Source organism: Capsella rubella, unplaced genomic scaffold, assembly GCF_000375325.1.
Source record: "Capsella rubella cultivar Monte Gargano unplaced genomic scaffold, Caprub1_0 scaffold_1, whole genome shotgun sequence".
NCBI classification, from domain to species: domain Eukaryota; kingdom Viridiplantae; phylum Streptophyta; class Magnoliopsida; order Brassicales; family Brassicaceae; genus Capsella; species Capsella rubella.
Genome location: NW_006238923.1, coordinates 1,549,744 through 1,564,173, shown reverse-complemented (window position 1 = coordinate 1,564,173; position 14,430 = coordinate 1,549,744). Strand labels below are relative to the sequence as shown.

At 37.7% G+C, this 14,430-nt stretch overlaps 4 protein-coding genes across 5 annotated transcripts; 3 read left to right on the top strand and 1 right to left on the bottom strand.

The window, feature by feature from the left end:
- Positions 1 to 36: 36 nt before the first annotated feature.
- LOC17898746 (probable beta-1,3-galactosyltransferase 2) lies at positions 37 to 3,026 on the top strand. 2 transcript variants are annotated; one of them, XM_023789347.1, is made up of 11 exons: positions 37 to 407; positions 500 to 596; positions 693 to 757; positions 855 to 1,066; positions 1,148 to 1,211; positions 1,308 to 1,380; positions 1,473 to 1,593; positions 1,718 to 1,805; positions 1,891 to 2,016; positions 2,099 to 2,208; positions 2,536 to 3,026. In XM_023789347.1, exons 1-11 carry the CDS (start codon positions 298 to 300, stop codon positions 2,682 to 2,684), a joined length of 1,215 nt encoding a protein of 404 aa, XP_023645115.1. In that variant the 5' UTR covers positions 37 to 297; the 3' UTR covers positions 2,685 to 3,026. The 2 variants fall into 2 exon arrangements, with proteins under 2 accessions (XP_023645115.1, XP_023645114.1); XM_023789346.1 differs by having other exon boundaries at positions 38 to 407; positions 684 to 757.
- Positions 3,027 to 3,203: 177 nt separating this feature from the next.
- LOC17900740 (ent-kaurenoic acid oxidase 1) lies at positions 3,204 to 6,773 on the top strand. Its single transcript, XM_006307279.2, has 9 exons — positions 3,204 to 3,373; positions 4,155 to 4,498; positions 4,799 to 5,276; positions 5,358 to 5,621; positions 5,723 to 5,812; positions 5,903 to 5,981; positions 6,079 to 6,185; positions 6,266 to 6,390; positions 6,471 to 6,773. Exons 2-9 carry the CDS (start codon positions 4,260 to 4,262, stop codon positions 6,565 to 6,567), a joined length of 1,479 nt encoding a protein of 492 aa, XP_006307341.1. The 5' UTR covers positions 3,204 to 3,373; positions 4,155 to 4,259; the 3' UTR covers positions 6,568 to 6,773.
- Positions 6,774 to 7,047: 274 nt separating this feature from the next.
- Positions 7,048 to 9,959, top strand: LOC17896762 (uncharacterized TPR repeat-containing protein At1g05150). The gene has a single exon (XM_006304704.2). The coding sequence runs from the start codon at positions 7,341 to 7,343 to the stop codon at positions 9,765 to 9,767; it is 2,427 nt and encodes an 808-aa protein (XP_006304766.1). The 5' UTR covers positions 7,048 to 7,340; the 3' UTR covers positions 9,768 to 9,959.
- Positions 9,960 to 10,002: 43 nt separating this feature from the next.
- LOC17900761 (probable membrane metalloprotease ARASP2, chloroplastic) lies at positions 10,003 to 11,534 on the bottom strand. The gene has a single exon (XM_006306103.2). The coding sequence runs from the start codon at positions 11,405 to 11,407 to the stop codon at positions 10,061 to 10,063; it is 1,347 nt and encodes a 448-aa protein (XP_006306165.1). The 5' UTR covers positions 11,408 to 11,534; the 3' UTR covers positions 10,003 to 10,060.
- Between the last annotated feature and the right edge of the window lie 2,896 nt (positions 11,535 to 14,430).

Below are 14,430 nucleotides of genomic sequence, written 5' to 3'. Positions count from 1 at the left end.
CTGATTTCTATCTCTCTTCTCTTTTACGTCGTCGTCTTCTTCCTCTCTCTCTCCAAAATTTTCCTGCGAAAATCAAAAGGAGCTTCTTCATTAATAGAGATAGGAGAAGAGAGAGCTTCTTCAATTTTTCCCTCGAACTGTGAAATCTCAGGTTCTGGTTCTTGGGTCTATTTCTGTTTCTGGGTTCCGAGCTGATTTGATAGTGTTTGGTTCTTCCGATGATGGAGTTCATTGGCTTGTTACGATAGCTATCTAGAGTTCTGGATATCTTTAGTGTTCTTCTCTATTAATAAGAAAATGTCGACGAAGATGAAAGGAGAGCATTCTTCTAGAAGCTTCGTATCAAGGAAATATACAATATTACTCTGCTTAGGAAGCTTCTGCGTCGGATTGTTCTTCACCAATCGGTAAATTTAGAGAATAATCTCAACTCTAGAGACTTAAATTTGATGGCTTTGCCTAACTAATTCTCAAGTTTTGTTCTTGTTTGTTGGTGAAGGATGTGGAGTATTCCGGAATCTAAAGGCATGTCTCGTCCATCTGTAACCGAAGCTGAAAGATTGAAGCTCGTCTCTGAAGGATGCAATCCAAAAGCTGTGAGTCAAACAAACATTGATTGTGATGTGTTATGAAATTTGTCAAATTTGTGTGTTCATGATCATCTGATTGGGTTTCTCCATTAGCTTTACCAGAAAGAAGTTACAAGAGATCCTCAGGCTTTGTTTGGACAAGTAGCCAATACACATCATGCATTACAGTAAGTTTTTATCTTGTGTGTTTGTGTGATTTCGGAAAAAGAAAAACTTTCTGGAACTTTTTATGTTTATCAACTTTTATTTTTGTGTTATTTGCAGGACATTGGATAAGACCATTTCAAGCTTAGAGATGGAGTTAGCTGCAGCAAGGTCTGCGCAGGAATCTTTACAGAACGGTGCTCCTGTGTCAGATGATATGGGGAAGAAGCAAACGCAGGGAAAGAGACGGTATTTGATGGTTGTAGGGATTAATACAGCTTTTAGTAGCCGGAAGAGAAGGGATTCTATTCGAGCAACCTGGATGCCTCAAGGTCAGTCTCTTATGGATTCTTAATAACATGTTTCATAATCCTTGATCGTATATGTTCCTTGACGGTTTTGTCTATTTTTAGGTGAAAAAAGAAAGAGACTTGAAGAAGAGAAGGGGATTATTATCCGGTTTGTCATTGGTCACAGGTGAGAATTCAATTTCCTTTAGTGTAAATTTAGTTTCTGATGTGAGTTTCATTCTGGTTTACTGTATATTGATGATGTTTGTCATTGATTTAATAGTGCCACGGCCGGAGGAATTCTAGATCGAGCCATAGAAGCTGAGGACAGGAAGCATGGAGATTTCTTGAGACTGGTATACTTCTGATGTTGGTTCACGTTAAACAAGTACAAGGCCTAAGTTTTCAGCTCGTAACTTCATTTTCATTGCTCCCTTGTTTCTGATAGGACCATGTGGAAGGGTACCTAGAGTTGTCAGGCAAGACGAAAACTTACTTTTCTACAGCGTTTTCAATGTGGGATGCAGATTTCTATGTCAAAGTAGATGATGATGTTCATGTAAATATAGGTAAGTTCTAACTTCTTTTCCCCTTTATTATATGAGGAAAACGATTTGAATTGGTTTTATGTCATTTTACATACAGTATGATGGTAATACTAATGGATTCAATGTTTCACTAAAATGTCTGCAGCAACTCTTGGGGAAACTCTTGTTAGACACCGGAAAAAACCACGGGTCTATATCGGTTGCATGAAATCTGGCCCTGTCCTCTCTCAAAAGTAAAGTATCTCTCAGTTTCCTCCTTCAAACCATTTTTAATTTTGGTTCTTCCTTTTATTAAGTTATGTTGGTTTTGTGGAGCAGAGGTGTGAGATACCATGAGCCAGAGTACTGGAAGTTTGGTGAGAATGGGAACAAATACTTCCGTCATGCTACTGGACAGTTATACGCTATTTCAAGAGACTTGGCTTCTTATATATCAATCAATCAGTAAGATAAATATGATATTACATTCTGTAATCATATGTAACCTTGTGAGTCTCTTGATTCTTATATATGTTAAATGTTTCAGGCATGTTCTTCACAAGTATGCGAACGAAGATGTCTCATTAGGAGCTTGGTTTATCGGGATTGATGTTAAACACATCGATGATAGAAGATTATGCTGTGGCACTCCTCCTGGTATGTCTTAGGCTATTTTGGTCTCCTGCAAGTTTACTAGGCTTGGTTTGAAACTTTTTAGATGCTTCAAAAGTGTAGAGATTTCGAGAGCTTAGATAAAATATCAACATCATTGGTGTTTCGCTGTTCTGCACCTAACACTAAAGGCTTAGAGGGAAGATACCTTATCCAAAGAGATGACTCGTCACTATCAAAATCTCTACTGATACAAAGTCTTACCAAGAACCTAAATGTTTATGATTTGAAAAGAACATCAAATCTTACTTCTTGCTTCAAACCTGAAAATATATTCAGAAGATGTTAACAGATATAGTTTTGATATTGCAGATTGTGAATGGAAAACGCAGGCTGGAAACATCTGTGTAGCATCATTCGACTGGAGCTGCAGCGGAATCTGCAGATCAGCAGATCGCATCAAAGAGGTTCATCGACGTTGCGGTGAAGGTGAAAAGGCTCTTTGGAGTGCCACATTTTGATATATAGACAGATACGTGATAAACAACTCAAAGACATATAACGGAATTGTTAAGCCCCCAAAACAGTTCAAAGATCAGTCAAAAGAACAGAGATACAATTCCAAGAGTTGCCCACTTTTGTATTCATAGGTACATAGGAGAGGTAGGATTAGAGAGAGAAGTGTGAAGACCTCTGGCAAGAATAGCGATTGTGGCGTTTCCGTTTTAGTATAAGGAAACTGAGCATTGCAGTAAAAAAAACCTGCTGTTTTGTTCGTTTTGGGTGGTTAGAAAACGAAACTGTTTGTGAATTTGTTTACGTCAATACAAAACTATGCCCTGCCGATTCTTTTGGCTATTAAACTTATTGCATACACTGATACACAGAAATCTAATTTATTAAGGAACTTTAAACTTCTTAAGCGCTTAACAATGTCTAAACTTACTTAGGTAAACAAAAACTTGGTAAAGTTGGAAAATTGTGCATAAAAATAGATAACTTTTATTTTGTTCAGAGTTAAAAAAAACACACACTTTGGCTCTGTTGCTACTCTAATTCGGGTTTCTTCGTACTCGAAAACCTAGTGAGAGAATTAAGAAATTTTAGATGCTGAAGAAGGTGCTTGCGACCGGTTTACTGAGGCATGGTGTTGCAATTGCAGAATCTAAGGGTCTAGTAGTCTCTTTTGTCTCTAATTGCCTTAATAGAGGTATGGTTCTCTTTAGATTCCCCGACTCCTTTCCATGTGCGTCTATTATTCTTCTGTGGCCACAAATTTTTTGGTTTTTGTTGTTGTTGGTGTCTGAATCCGAGTGTGTGAAGTGGTCGTACTTCCATATCGAAGTTTCCAGGATCAAGAACTTAGTGAACTCACTTGTGGTCTGGGTATAGAAAAATTTGTTTAGTCGTGATTGAGCTTAACTGATTAAAATTAAGCAACTTGAAGAAGAATGTGAACAAAAGAGAGAGAAATTGATAAGATTTTTGTAGAGTATTGACGTGCTAGGAGTGTCCTGTTTCTCTATTGGGTTGGGATTGTTGTGTAGTTGAAATGATGGTTTTACCTGCACCATCTTCGTTTCCAGGTTTTGCATTGTTTTATAATTAAGAATCTTTCTTCTGTTTTTCCATCAATCGAGATTAAGTCACATTTGTTTCACATCAAACTTGCATTCAAATAGTAATATTTTCGTTTTCTGAAAGTTTTAGAGTAGTTCTTTGTGTCAGTTATTTGTTCATTCACATTGATGTGTATCAATGGGACCTTGTTGATTGGTATCAATAGTATGCTTGACACAAATGGAAGAATATCTTGAGAGTCATTGTCATAGAAAGTGCCTTAGAAATCTTCTAATTAATCAATTATTCACCAGCTACGATTCTCTTGTCCATTTAGTAATTGCTTAAATAAAAATTTCCAGTTTACAAAAGATATATGACCAATTTTATTTGGGGATTAAAAGGTAGATTTGTAATATACCATGTAACAGGTGTAATGATTCTATACACATATCTACATGAAGAAGGGATACAATTATCTGTCTATAAATAAAAAGACAAGAAAGGCTGGGAACATAACTAAGTGAATTACAGCTATGGCGGAAACAAAGAGTTGGATCCCAATATGGTTTCCTTTGATGGTGTTGGGATGTTTTGGTCTGAATTGGTTGGTTAAGATGGTGAATGTGTGGCTCCATGAGTTCAGCCTTGGGGTGAACAGGCAGTATCTGCCCCCAGGAGATTTGGGTTGGCCTTTCATTGGCAACATGTTATCTTTTCTCAGAGCTTTCAAGACTTCTGACCCTGACTCCTTCACCCGCACTTTAACTAAAAGGTAATCTATCTTTATATTTAAAAACCTGGAGTAAATATGTTACAAATTCTGTGGATATGTTACAGATTATTGTATCCATGTTATCTCTTGGTGATTTTAAGACTTAGTATTTTTTTCAATAGTCACTTGTATTCTCAATCTCCTAGAATTCTTGTAGTGGATCCATGTTATACATTGACTTAATTTTAATAGTTAATTGTTCAATCACTCTCTACTAGTCCTTATCTAACTACCAGTGGTAATCCATGTTATACCTTGATTTTGATTATGGGACTCAATTTTGTTGTCAATGATGTGCAGATATGGACCTAAAGGTATCTATAAAGCACATGTGTTTGGGAACCCAAGTATAATAGTAACAACACCAGATACTTGTCGGCGTGTGCTGACAGATGATGATGCGTTTAAGCCAGGTTGGCCAACATCTACAATGGAACTAATTGGAAAGAAGTCATTCATTGGTATATCCTTTGAGGAACACAAGCGTCTCAGGCGTTTGACTGCTGCTCCGGTCAATGGCCATGAAGCCCTTTCTAATTACATACCGTACATTGAAGAAAACGTTATTACCGCTCTGGAAAAGTGGACCAAAATGGGAGAGTTCGAGTTCTTGACTCATCTGCGTAAGCTTACATTTAGGATCATCATGTACATATTTCTCAGCTCTGAGAGTGAGAACGTAATGGATGCATTGGAACGAGAATATACCGCTCTTAACTATGGAGTTCGAGCAATGGCAATCAATATTCCTGGATTTGCTTATCATAGAGCCCTCAAGGTCTAAATTAAACAAAATATTTCAGTTATTCATTATTCTTTGTCTTTCTCGATTTTGAGGATGATCATCTTTTATTTACAGGCGAGGAAAATACTTGTATCTGCCTTTCAGTCAATAGTGACTGAGCGCAGAAATCAAAGGAAACAGAACATTTTATCGAATAAGATAGATATGTTGGACAATCTTCTTAATGTTAAAGATGAAGATGGAAGAACTTTAGATGACGAAGAGATTATTGATGTTCTTCTGATGTATCTTAATGCCGGTCATGAATCCTCTGGCCACACTATTATGTGGGCTACCATTTTTCTACAAGAACACCCTGAGTTTCTACAAAGGGCAAAGGTAAATGGAGAGAAAAATCTATTTCATTCTCTTATTGTCATCTTATACTTTTCTCCGGACTGAGTTATATAATTTATGTTTTGCATATGATGGTACTATAGGCCGAACAAGAAATGATCCTGAAAAATAGGCCTGAAGGACAAAAAGGTCTAACTTTAAAAGAAACCCGGCAAATGGAGTTTTTATCACAGGTTAGATTTTAGTCACCTATGAGTTCAGTACATCAGAGATTTTGTTGGCGATTTGGTTTTAGGAGATAGCAACTGGTGTTTCTTCACTAGGTTGTTGATGAGACACTTCGAGTCATAACATTCTCACTCACTGCTTTTCGGGAGGCAAAGACTGATGTCGAAATGAATGGTATAGTATGTATATATGCAAATACATGACTCGTATGAAATACAAAACACCTTTTAAATGCACATAAACACTTAGCATGATTCAATTAATCTTGCAGGCTATTTAATCCCAAAAGGCTGGAAGGTTTTGACATGGTTTAGGGATGTCCACATAGACCCTGAAGTCTATCCGGATCCAAAAAAATTTGATCCTTCTAGATGGGATGTAAGTTTCGTGTTATCATCTTATATTGTTCGAGCCATAGAAATTTAAATTCATTTTGAATGTTTGGAAACAAATTTCAGAAGGGGTTCGTACCAAAAGCTGGTGCTTTCCTTCCTTTTGGTGCTGGAAGCCATCTATGCCCCGGGAATGATCTTGCTAAGCTCGAGATTTCAATTTTTCTGCATCACTTCCTCCTCAAATATCGGTAAGGCTTACAAAATTTGAGTCTTGAAATCAAATCTTCTTGTGTTATATTGATATATCTATGGAGATCAATATTGGCAGGGTGAAACGGAGCAACCCAGAGTGTCCTGTGATGTATTTGCCTCACACCAGACCAACTGATAATTGCTTGGCAACTATTAATGTCAGTAAGACGTGAATCTCAGCTTCTCCTTAAGTTTAAATCAGATACTGATTTAAAGTTTATTTCATCAATAATTGAGTCTTGAGACTCTTGTCTTTATTTTTGGTTGGAAACTTCATCAGACTTTTTACTCTGTTCCATGAAACAGAGCTTTGAGTTTCTTCAGTTGGTGTTATATATCTTTGTTTTTTTTAAAACAAAAGTTACTTGTTTTAAAAGAATATGCCATGTCATTCACACAACTTTACAGTCTTAAACGTTCTTCGTAGCAAATCATACACGTATCTAGATTTGGATCTAAATAATGGCCACAACGGTAGTTCAGAAATGTAATATACAGTATTAAGGTTCTTGTGTGAGATTAGATAGATAGCTGTCAGGAAAATAATAGATAGAAATGTTTTTTATGGAGAGATAAGCCCACACAGGCACAGACCACATCCTGACAGTACTGTCAACACTTATCTGCTTTCATACAAAGACACAGAGACAAAAAAACAGCTTGGAATCCTTTGTATGGACCGTTTGATAAAAAAATATTAAGACTTTGGTTTTTATGTTTTTTCCTTTTTTCTTCCTTAAAGAAACAGTGAGATAGAAGCTTTACAGATCAGAGGATCCAATGTGGAGATTCTCGCAACGAAGCCCCGAAATTGTTCAATCTCAGCTCTCTGTTTCATTCATTTGATTATTTTTTCTGGGTCTCTCTGTATATTGGGTCGTTGTTTCCAGCTTATCTTCAATCCTCTGTTCTGCGCCCTAAAAAGGCTGAAACTTTCCTTAAAAAAATGGCGACAAGAGGAAGCAGATCGGAGAAAGTTAAAAGAATATTCCAGCAATTCGACGGTAATCGCGATGGTGGGCTTAACCGAGAAGAGATGGCGGCTCTTGTCGTAGCCGTTAACCCTAGGGTTAAATTCAGTGACGAACAGATCAACGCGATTCTCGATGAAGTTTTCCGAACCTACGCTGAATTCATCGATCCAAACAAAGGCTTGACCTACGACGGTCTCCTCCGTACCTACGACGACGGTGCTGGAGATGTCGACAGAGACTTCGATGCATTAGGGCTTGAGCTAAACGCTGCTGATGAGACGACTAAAGGCTCTGAGGCGGCTTCGTCTTCTTCGATTACAGATGAGAGAGCTGTTGACGCGCAGAAGAAACAGAGAACAGCTGCTTGGGCTGTTTCGCCGAACCACGGAATCGTTTTTGACGAGACGTGGAAGTTGGTTGACGATTTGGAGATCCTGGTGAAGAGATTGAAGTCGAAACAAGAGAAAGATGGGAAACTGAAAGCTGATAACAACAATAACAATGTTGATGCGTTTTCTGATGCTGGATGGTCTAGAGAGTTAGGTCCGTCGTCTGAGATCTCTGAGAAGAGAATCTATTGGGAAGAATCGAGTCACGACTATGGTGTATTTGTCAAGGAACTAGGTGTTTTGAGAAGTAAAGCAGATGGAGCTAGATCGAGGGAAGAAGCTTTTGATGGACATATGGCGATTGGCAGGGTTTTGTATGAGCACCAGTTGTTTAAAGAAGCTCTCGTTAGCTTCAAGAGAGCTTGCGAATTGCAACCAACTGATGTGAGACCTCATTTCAAAGCTGGGAACTGTCTTTACGTTTTGGGGAAATGTAAAGAGTCGAAAGATGAGTTTTTGTTGGCCTTGGAAGCTGCTGAGTCTGGTGGGAATCAATGGGCTTATTTACTTCCTCAGATTTATGTCAATCTCGGTATCTCGCTTGAAGGCGAAGGTATGGTTTTGAGTGCTTGTGAGTATTACAGGGAAGCTGCGATTCTGTGTCCTACGCATTTTAGAGCCTTAAAGCTTCTAGGTAGTGCATTGTTTGGTGTAGGAGAGTATAGAGCAGCGGTTAAGGCATTAGAGGAAGCTATATATTTGAAACCGGATTATGCGGATGCTCATTGTGATTTAGCTTCTTCGTTGCATTCAATGGGTGAAGATGAGAGAGCTATTGAGGTTTTCCAGAGAGCGATTGACTTGAAACCTGGCCATGTTGATGCTTTGTATAATCTTGGTGGGCTTTACATGGATTTAGGTAGGTTTCAGAGAGCTTCAGAAATGTACACTAGGGTCTTAGCTGTATGGCCTAACCATTGGCGTGCTCAGCTCAACAAGGCGGTTTCTTTGTTAGGTGCTGGAGAGACCGAAGAAGCTAAACGAGCCCTTAAGGAGGCACTGAAACTGACAAACCGTGTTGAGTTGCACGATGCAATATCTCATTTGAAACATTTGCAGAAGAAAAAGGGTAAAAGCAATGGAAATGGTAATGGAGGAGAAGGTACGTTCATCGTCGTGGAACCTTCCAAGTTCAAGACTGTGGGTGAGAAGACGACTTTGAGACCAGATTTAGCCACAGCCCTTCAGATTAGAGCCTTTCAGAGGGTTACAAGGTTAGGGAAATGTGATGTGGAGGCTGTGCGAAAGGAGATGAGAGACAACGATGTGCCTGTATCGTATTCTGGAAGCGGCGGGCCGACAAAATCAATTCGGAAACCTAATTTAGAGGAGATTCTCCGGCGTTTGCTTAACTCCTTGAAACCCGAAACATTTCAAGGAGCGATCAAGGCGATAAACGAGAAAATCCTATCTCTTCTCGATGATTCGGGGTCGGGAAGAGTCGATATGGGTATGTTTTACGCGGTGATTGCTCCTTTATGCAGTGGACATTCAGACAAACGAAAAAGAGTTGCTTTTGATGCGCTTCTTTGGAGACCCGTAAACGAAGGAAGCTCTCAGATTACAAAAACGGATGCAGTCAAATACATTAAACTGTTGAGAGCTATTTACATTCCATCACACGGAATGAGTGAAATGTTAGAAGTTCACGGGGAAGAAGAAACTGATTCCTCAGTGACAGTAACATTTAATCAGTTTTTAGCCATGTTCGACGATCCAGATTGGGGATTTGGTATCATGTCTACGATCCTTAAACTTGAGGCAAACGATAGAAACCGTCATGGGAACCAAGTTTGCTCAGTTTGTCGGTACCCGATTATCGGATCCCGGTTTAAGGAAGTGAAAGCCCGGTTTAGTTTGTGTAATCAGTGTTATAGTGAAGGGAAGGTTCCTCCTTCGTTTAAACAGGAGGAATACAAGTTCCGAGAATATGGGAGTGAAGCTGAAGCCATGAAAGCTAAGTGTGTCTGTTTTTCGATGCAATCTCATAAAAAGCCGATTGCCACTTGATAGAAGAAACAAAGGAACTAACTCACACCAAGCGTTTGTTCGGATCTCTGTGTCTAATTTGCAAATTGTAACACTTTCTTTTTAACTTGTGTGCATAGTTTCAGTTAAGTGTATGATGGTGATTGATGAGACTGTGCGATGTTGTTATAATAAATCACGCAATTGTGTTATAAACCAGGTTCGGTTTTTATATCAGACATTCAGACTGGTATTTTAACTTTTTCAGCTTCTCAGGTTTAGGTTTTCTCTCATTCTCTTCAAAAAATACTTTTTGTTTTCTATCTCCAAAAAGATTACAACATTTCTTTGATGAAATCAAGATTAAGTGTATCCTTGACGATGAGAAATAAACCGAGGAATAGCACAAGCATGATTCCAGACGACATAATCCCTTGTTCCACCTCTAACGGTAACTTTCTCCCGCCTCGAACCGCTTCCAACAATATCAGAGCCAATGTTCCGCCATCAAGAGCCGGTAAAGGCAACAGATTGATCACCGCAAGGTTTAGATTCAGCAATGCCGCAAACTGGTACAGCCCGTCTGCGTTTGATCTCGCCACTTCTGCTCCAACCGCAATGATCGCCACTGGACCAGCGACTTTACTAGCGGTTTGAGAGAAGTTCAAGAAAGTCTGTTTCAAGCTGTCCAAGACATTGTAAGAGAGTCCAAAGAACTCTCTACCGGCGAAACTGAAAGTCTCCGGTATATTCTTCGGTCTAACCTTTGAGAATCGAACATTCGGTGAAAGCTGAACACCGATTCTCCCCGTCCCATCGGAACTCTTATCCGGCGTGATCTGGATTTCGAAATCCTCTTTCCCTCTTTTGATCCTGAGCAACACATTGTGATCCGGATTCCTTTTAACAACATCAACAACTTTGGAAACCGTATCAGAACCGGAATTGGAGAGCTCAGCGCCATCAACGGCTAAGATAACATCTCCCGGAAGCAATCCATCACGAGAAGCAGCAGAGGAAGATCTGACATCTGGAACAAGAACTCCAGGAAACGATTCTTGAACTGGTAAACCAACAGATACCACTTGAGTAAAGATGATAGCGTAAGCGAAGATAACGTTAGCGACAATTCCAGCTGAAACCACAATCACTCTGTCCCAAATCGGTCGGTTCTTGAGAAGGTTTATATCGTCTACAGGGATATCACTGTCGGGATCATTATCAGGGAATCCAACAAAACCACCTAAAGGAAAAGCCCTAAGCGAGTATTCGACATTCTTGGAGTTGAACTTAGCTAGAATCGGACCAAACCCTATTGCGAACTTACTCACACGGATACCTTGAAGAGTAGCAGCTAAGAAGTGACCAGACTCGTGGACGACGATGATCGCAGTGAGAACAGCGGAAGCTTCGAGAACTGATTCGAAACTACCGATATCGAATCCAGCGAGAGCTCGTGGACTGTGATATGGGTATCTCTTGTTTCTGAATAAAGCTCTGTTCTGGGTGCCGTAGAGACTATGGTTCGATAAAGTTGAGAGATTGGTGGAAAGATGAGATTTTGGGAGATGGATTTTGGATTTTCGAGGAAAAGATGAAGCGGAGTTGTTGGAATTAGAGAGCAAGTGAGAGCTTCGATTCAAAATTGGAGAAGAAGAAGAAGAAGAAATGTTTAATAGCATGATTTCGTGAGGTTTATTAGAGAGTTGAGAGTACGGAGAAGAGGAACTATGGAAGCCATTGAAAAACAGAGCAGATGATAAAGAAAAAACATTAAAGCTCTGTCATCTGTGTGTGTGTCTATGATTGACCAATCGTTTCCTATTTGTTTTTTTTCAATTTGAGTTCTTACATTACACGTCGACCAAATTGTAAACCAATGTGGGCTCTTATCAGGCCAAATTGAACCTCAAGCCCAGTAAGAATTTGATATTTATCTTTTAGAAAGCTCACATTGTATTTGAACGTACTATAAACTCGTATAAACCCATTTGACTAATATTGATGATGGTGATCGTTTTCACTTTCCGATTGGTTGACAATAAAAAAGAAAACCGTTAATAGATTCGATGTTTTCACTATAAGTGGAAATGTTGTAGCACAGAGGCGATCCATCCACTAGCAAATGACGAGGTCCGAACGTTTGTTGTAGACAACAAAGCTGAAAGAAAGAATAATATTAGTCAATGCTTTGCTAGGTGTATCTTATCCACGACAATAGTGTTTACATTGCCAAAAAAAAGTTATATGTGTGTTAACATGAATTTTTTTAACTAAATTATATAATCGTATACATCACACCCATATACATACTTACGAATTTAAACACAAGTTATGATATATATACATATATAATTATATATATAGTACGTGATACAAAGTTAATCACGAACCATTAGAAGTTTAGGACGTAGGGCTATAAGTCAAATTCAAATCGAGTTTTATCATCAATTATGGTTTTACGTATCGCTATATTATGTAGTTAACGATGTAAGATTTTCTTGAATGTATCGATTATATATGCCTTTGAAATTTCGGGATGTACCAAAATGCGGAGAAAAGAAAGTGAAGGGGTTGAATTCTTGTACCATAAAGAGTGGAGAATCTAATTGGCAAGCACATTTTATGGTTATACGTGACACAAATGATCCAATCGGATTGTGCACACACAGTCATTTCTCTACTTTACTAAAAAAAAAAAAGAGAGAGAAGGTTTTTGGAGTCAAGTAATAGTTTACCGTTGATTAAAAGCGTAACATTCTAGTTGAATGATCATAACGCAAATTATTCTTTCTTTTGCGGACATATATACGAAAATTATACTATCAAAAACAAATTAATAATACTACTGATTTAATCTAGCTAGCAACAATATATAAAGAAGAAAACAAAAGATATCAAATATATCAACACCTAACTAATTAGGTAGTGTCATAGTGTTTCACGAACTATATAAATTAATAACCAACGTGGCCATTATGTTTTGTTTTATCTTTTTTACTTTTTATGGAACATGGTTGCAGTATGGTTGTATTTAGGATTATACAATAAGTAACGAGAATGATTTGTCTTTTGGTTAGGTTGTCATTTCCAATGATTTCTTGTTATCTGAGTTTATTATTATTTTCATTATACTTATGAATTAATCAGATTAATTATATATCTCTAGCCACACAAATAATGAAGCGTGATATATGAAATGGCAAATTAATATTTTAATTTTCTTCGGAAAACATATATGCATCTTTAAAGCTTGATATATTGTTTGAAATCCATAAAGGAAAAAGGGACCAGGTTCAGTGAACCTGTAAATTTCAATCTCATGTTTTTGTTTTTTTTTTATATGCATATTGTCTCTATGATTTTTCAAAGCGTAAGCATATACTTAAAAGCAAATTATATTATATATAAAGATTACAGACTCCTACGTTCAATAATATATAATACGAAAAGAACCAAATAAACTAGTCATCTTTAGCTTTTCATCTACTTTCTTATAATTGAAAAAAAAGTTGGTGAAACATATACATATGTTTATATTTAAGAGTCGTATCGCACCATATATATATGTACAAGACTGTATATGCATATGGTTTTGAGCAGGGGCTTAAGAGAGACAGAGAGAGCGAGAGCAATGATCCTTATGCCTTCCCAGGCGGCTCATCATCACCACTTCATCCGATCCTCATTGTATGTCTCTCGTTTTCGTCTAATCTTTATGATCATACATACTCGCACATATATATGTGTTTGAAAAAACAATTCGTATATTTATACTTCATGCTCCGTACATATACATACATGTGCATGTTTGCTTGGAAGTTGGAATTAACACATTTTTCGTTGACTACACATCTTCAATTCAGGATCAAAGGTCGAAGGAGAAGTTAACAACATATATCAACTGATTACATGCTCAGAAATGATCGATGAGAATCAGAGAAAATATTGATCAACAATATGGATTACTGGCTGATATATCAAAATTGGTTCGAGTTTGATCGAATCGATATATCTTTTTCTTTCGATAGCTTCGATGAAAAAGATGGAAGACGCTCATAATTTGAGGCAAAGTATAATTAAGATCGATCACCAGTTCCCCCTTTCACAACTTCAATCTCTTTGTTTGATAATATCAAACGCAAGGGTTTTTTCACCAGTTCCCCCTTTCACAACTTCCAATTGATACTATAATTACATACTCTATATATGTTTTTATTTTTTATCAAACGCAAGGGTTTTTTTTTTGGTCGATTTTATGAACTCAGGTTCAATTCTATAAGTTTTACTTGGCATGTCATTACATCTATATTTTGTAGATGTTCATATGTTTCTATATCTAAAGAAAATTATAAGGTTTTATTATTTTATCGAGAAAACCAGCAATAATTCTCATTTCATGCTTTTTTATTTTCCAAGCTGTCGGAGGGTTTAGCACAAAGTTGCCGAAATAGAGACGACACCAAAAGCCTAAACGAGCGTTTAATTGTTATCTTTTATCACATAAAACAAGACCCTTTGCTTTGGAGCCAATGATCTTTCTCGTCATGACTCGATAGGTTCCGCAGTGATCATCATCTGATCTATATAAATTTCTCAACAGCTTCTGCATTTTTTCACAAACCATGCAAAATCAAAAATTGTGTAGGGTCTTTGTCTACTTGATTAAGAGCATCGTTCTTCTAAAGCCTTCGCATCTCTAGTT

Excerpts from the sequence above, each read along its gene's own strand:
- LOC17898746 (XM_023789346.1), top strand. The coding sequence starts at position 298 with ATGTCGACGAAGATGAAAGGAGAGCATTCTTCTAGAAGCTTCGTATCA. Across the intron at positions 1,067-1,147 it reads AGCAACCTGGATGCCTCAAG|GTGAAAAAAGAAAGAGACTT; the intron begins GTCAGTCTCTTA and ends GTCTATTTTTAG. Across the intron at positions 2,017-2,098 it reads TCTTATATATCAATCAATCA|GCATGTTCTTCACAAGTATG; the intron begins GTAAGATAAATA and ends TAAATGTTTCAG.
- LOC17900740 (XM_006307279.2), top strand. The coding sequence starts at position 4,260 with ATGGCGGAAACAAAGAGTTGGATCCCAATATGGTTTCCTTTGATGGTG. Across the intron at positions 5,622-5,722 it reads AGTTTCTACAAAGGGCAAAG|GCCGAACAAGAAATGATCCT; the intron begins GTAAATGGAGAG and ends ATGGTACTATAG. Across the intron at positions 5,813-5,902 it reads AAATGGAGTTTTTATCACAG|GTTGTTGATGAGACACTTCG; the intron begins GTTAGATTTTAG and ends TTTCTTCACTAG.
- LOC17896762 (XM_006304704.2), top strand. The coding sequence starts at position 7,341 with ATGGCGACAAGAGGAAGCAGATCGGAGAAAGTTAAAAGAATATTCCAG.
- LOC17900761 (XM_006306103.2), bottom strand. The coding sequence starts at position 11,407 with ATGCTATTAAACATTTCTTCTTCTTCTTCTTCTCCAATTTTGAATCGA.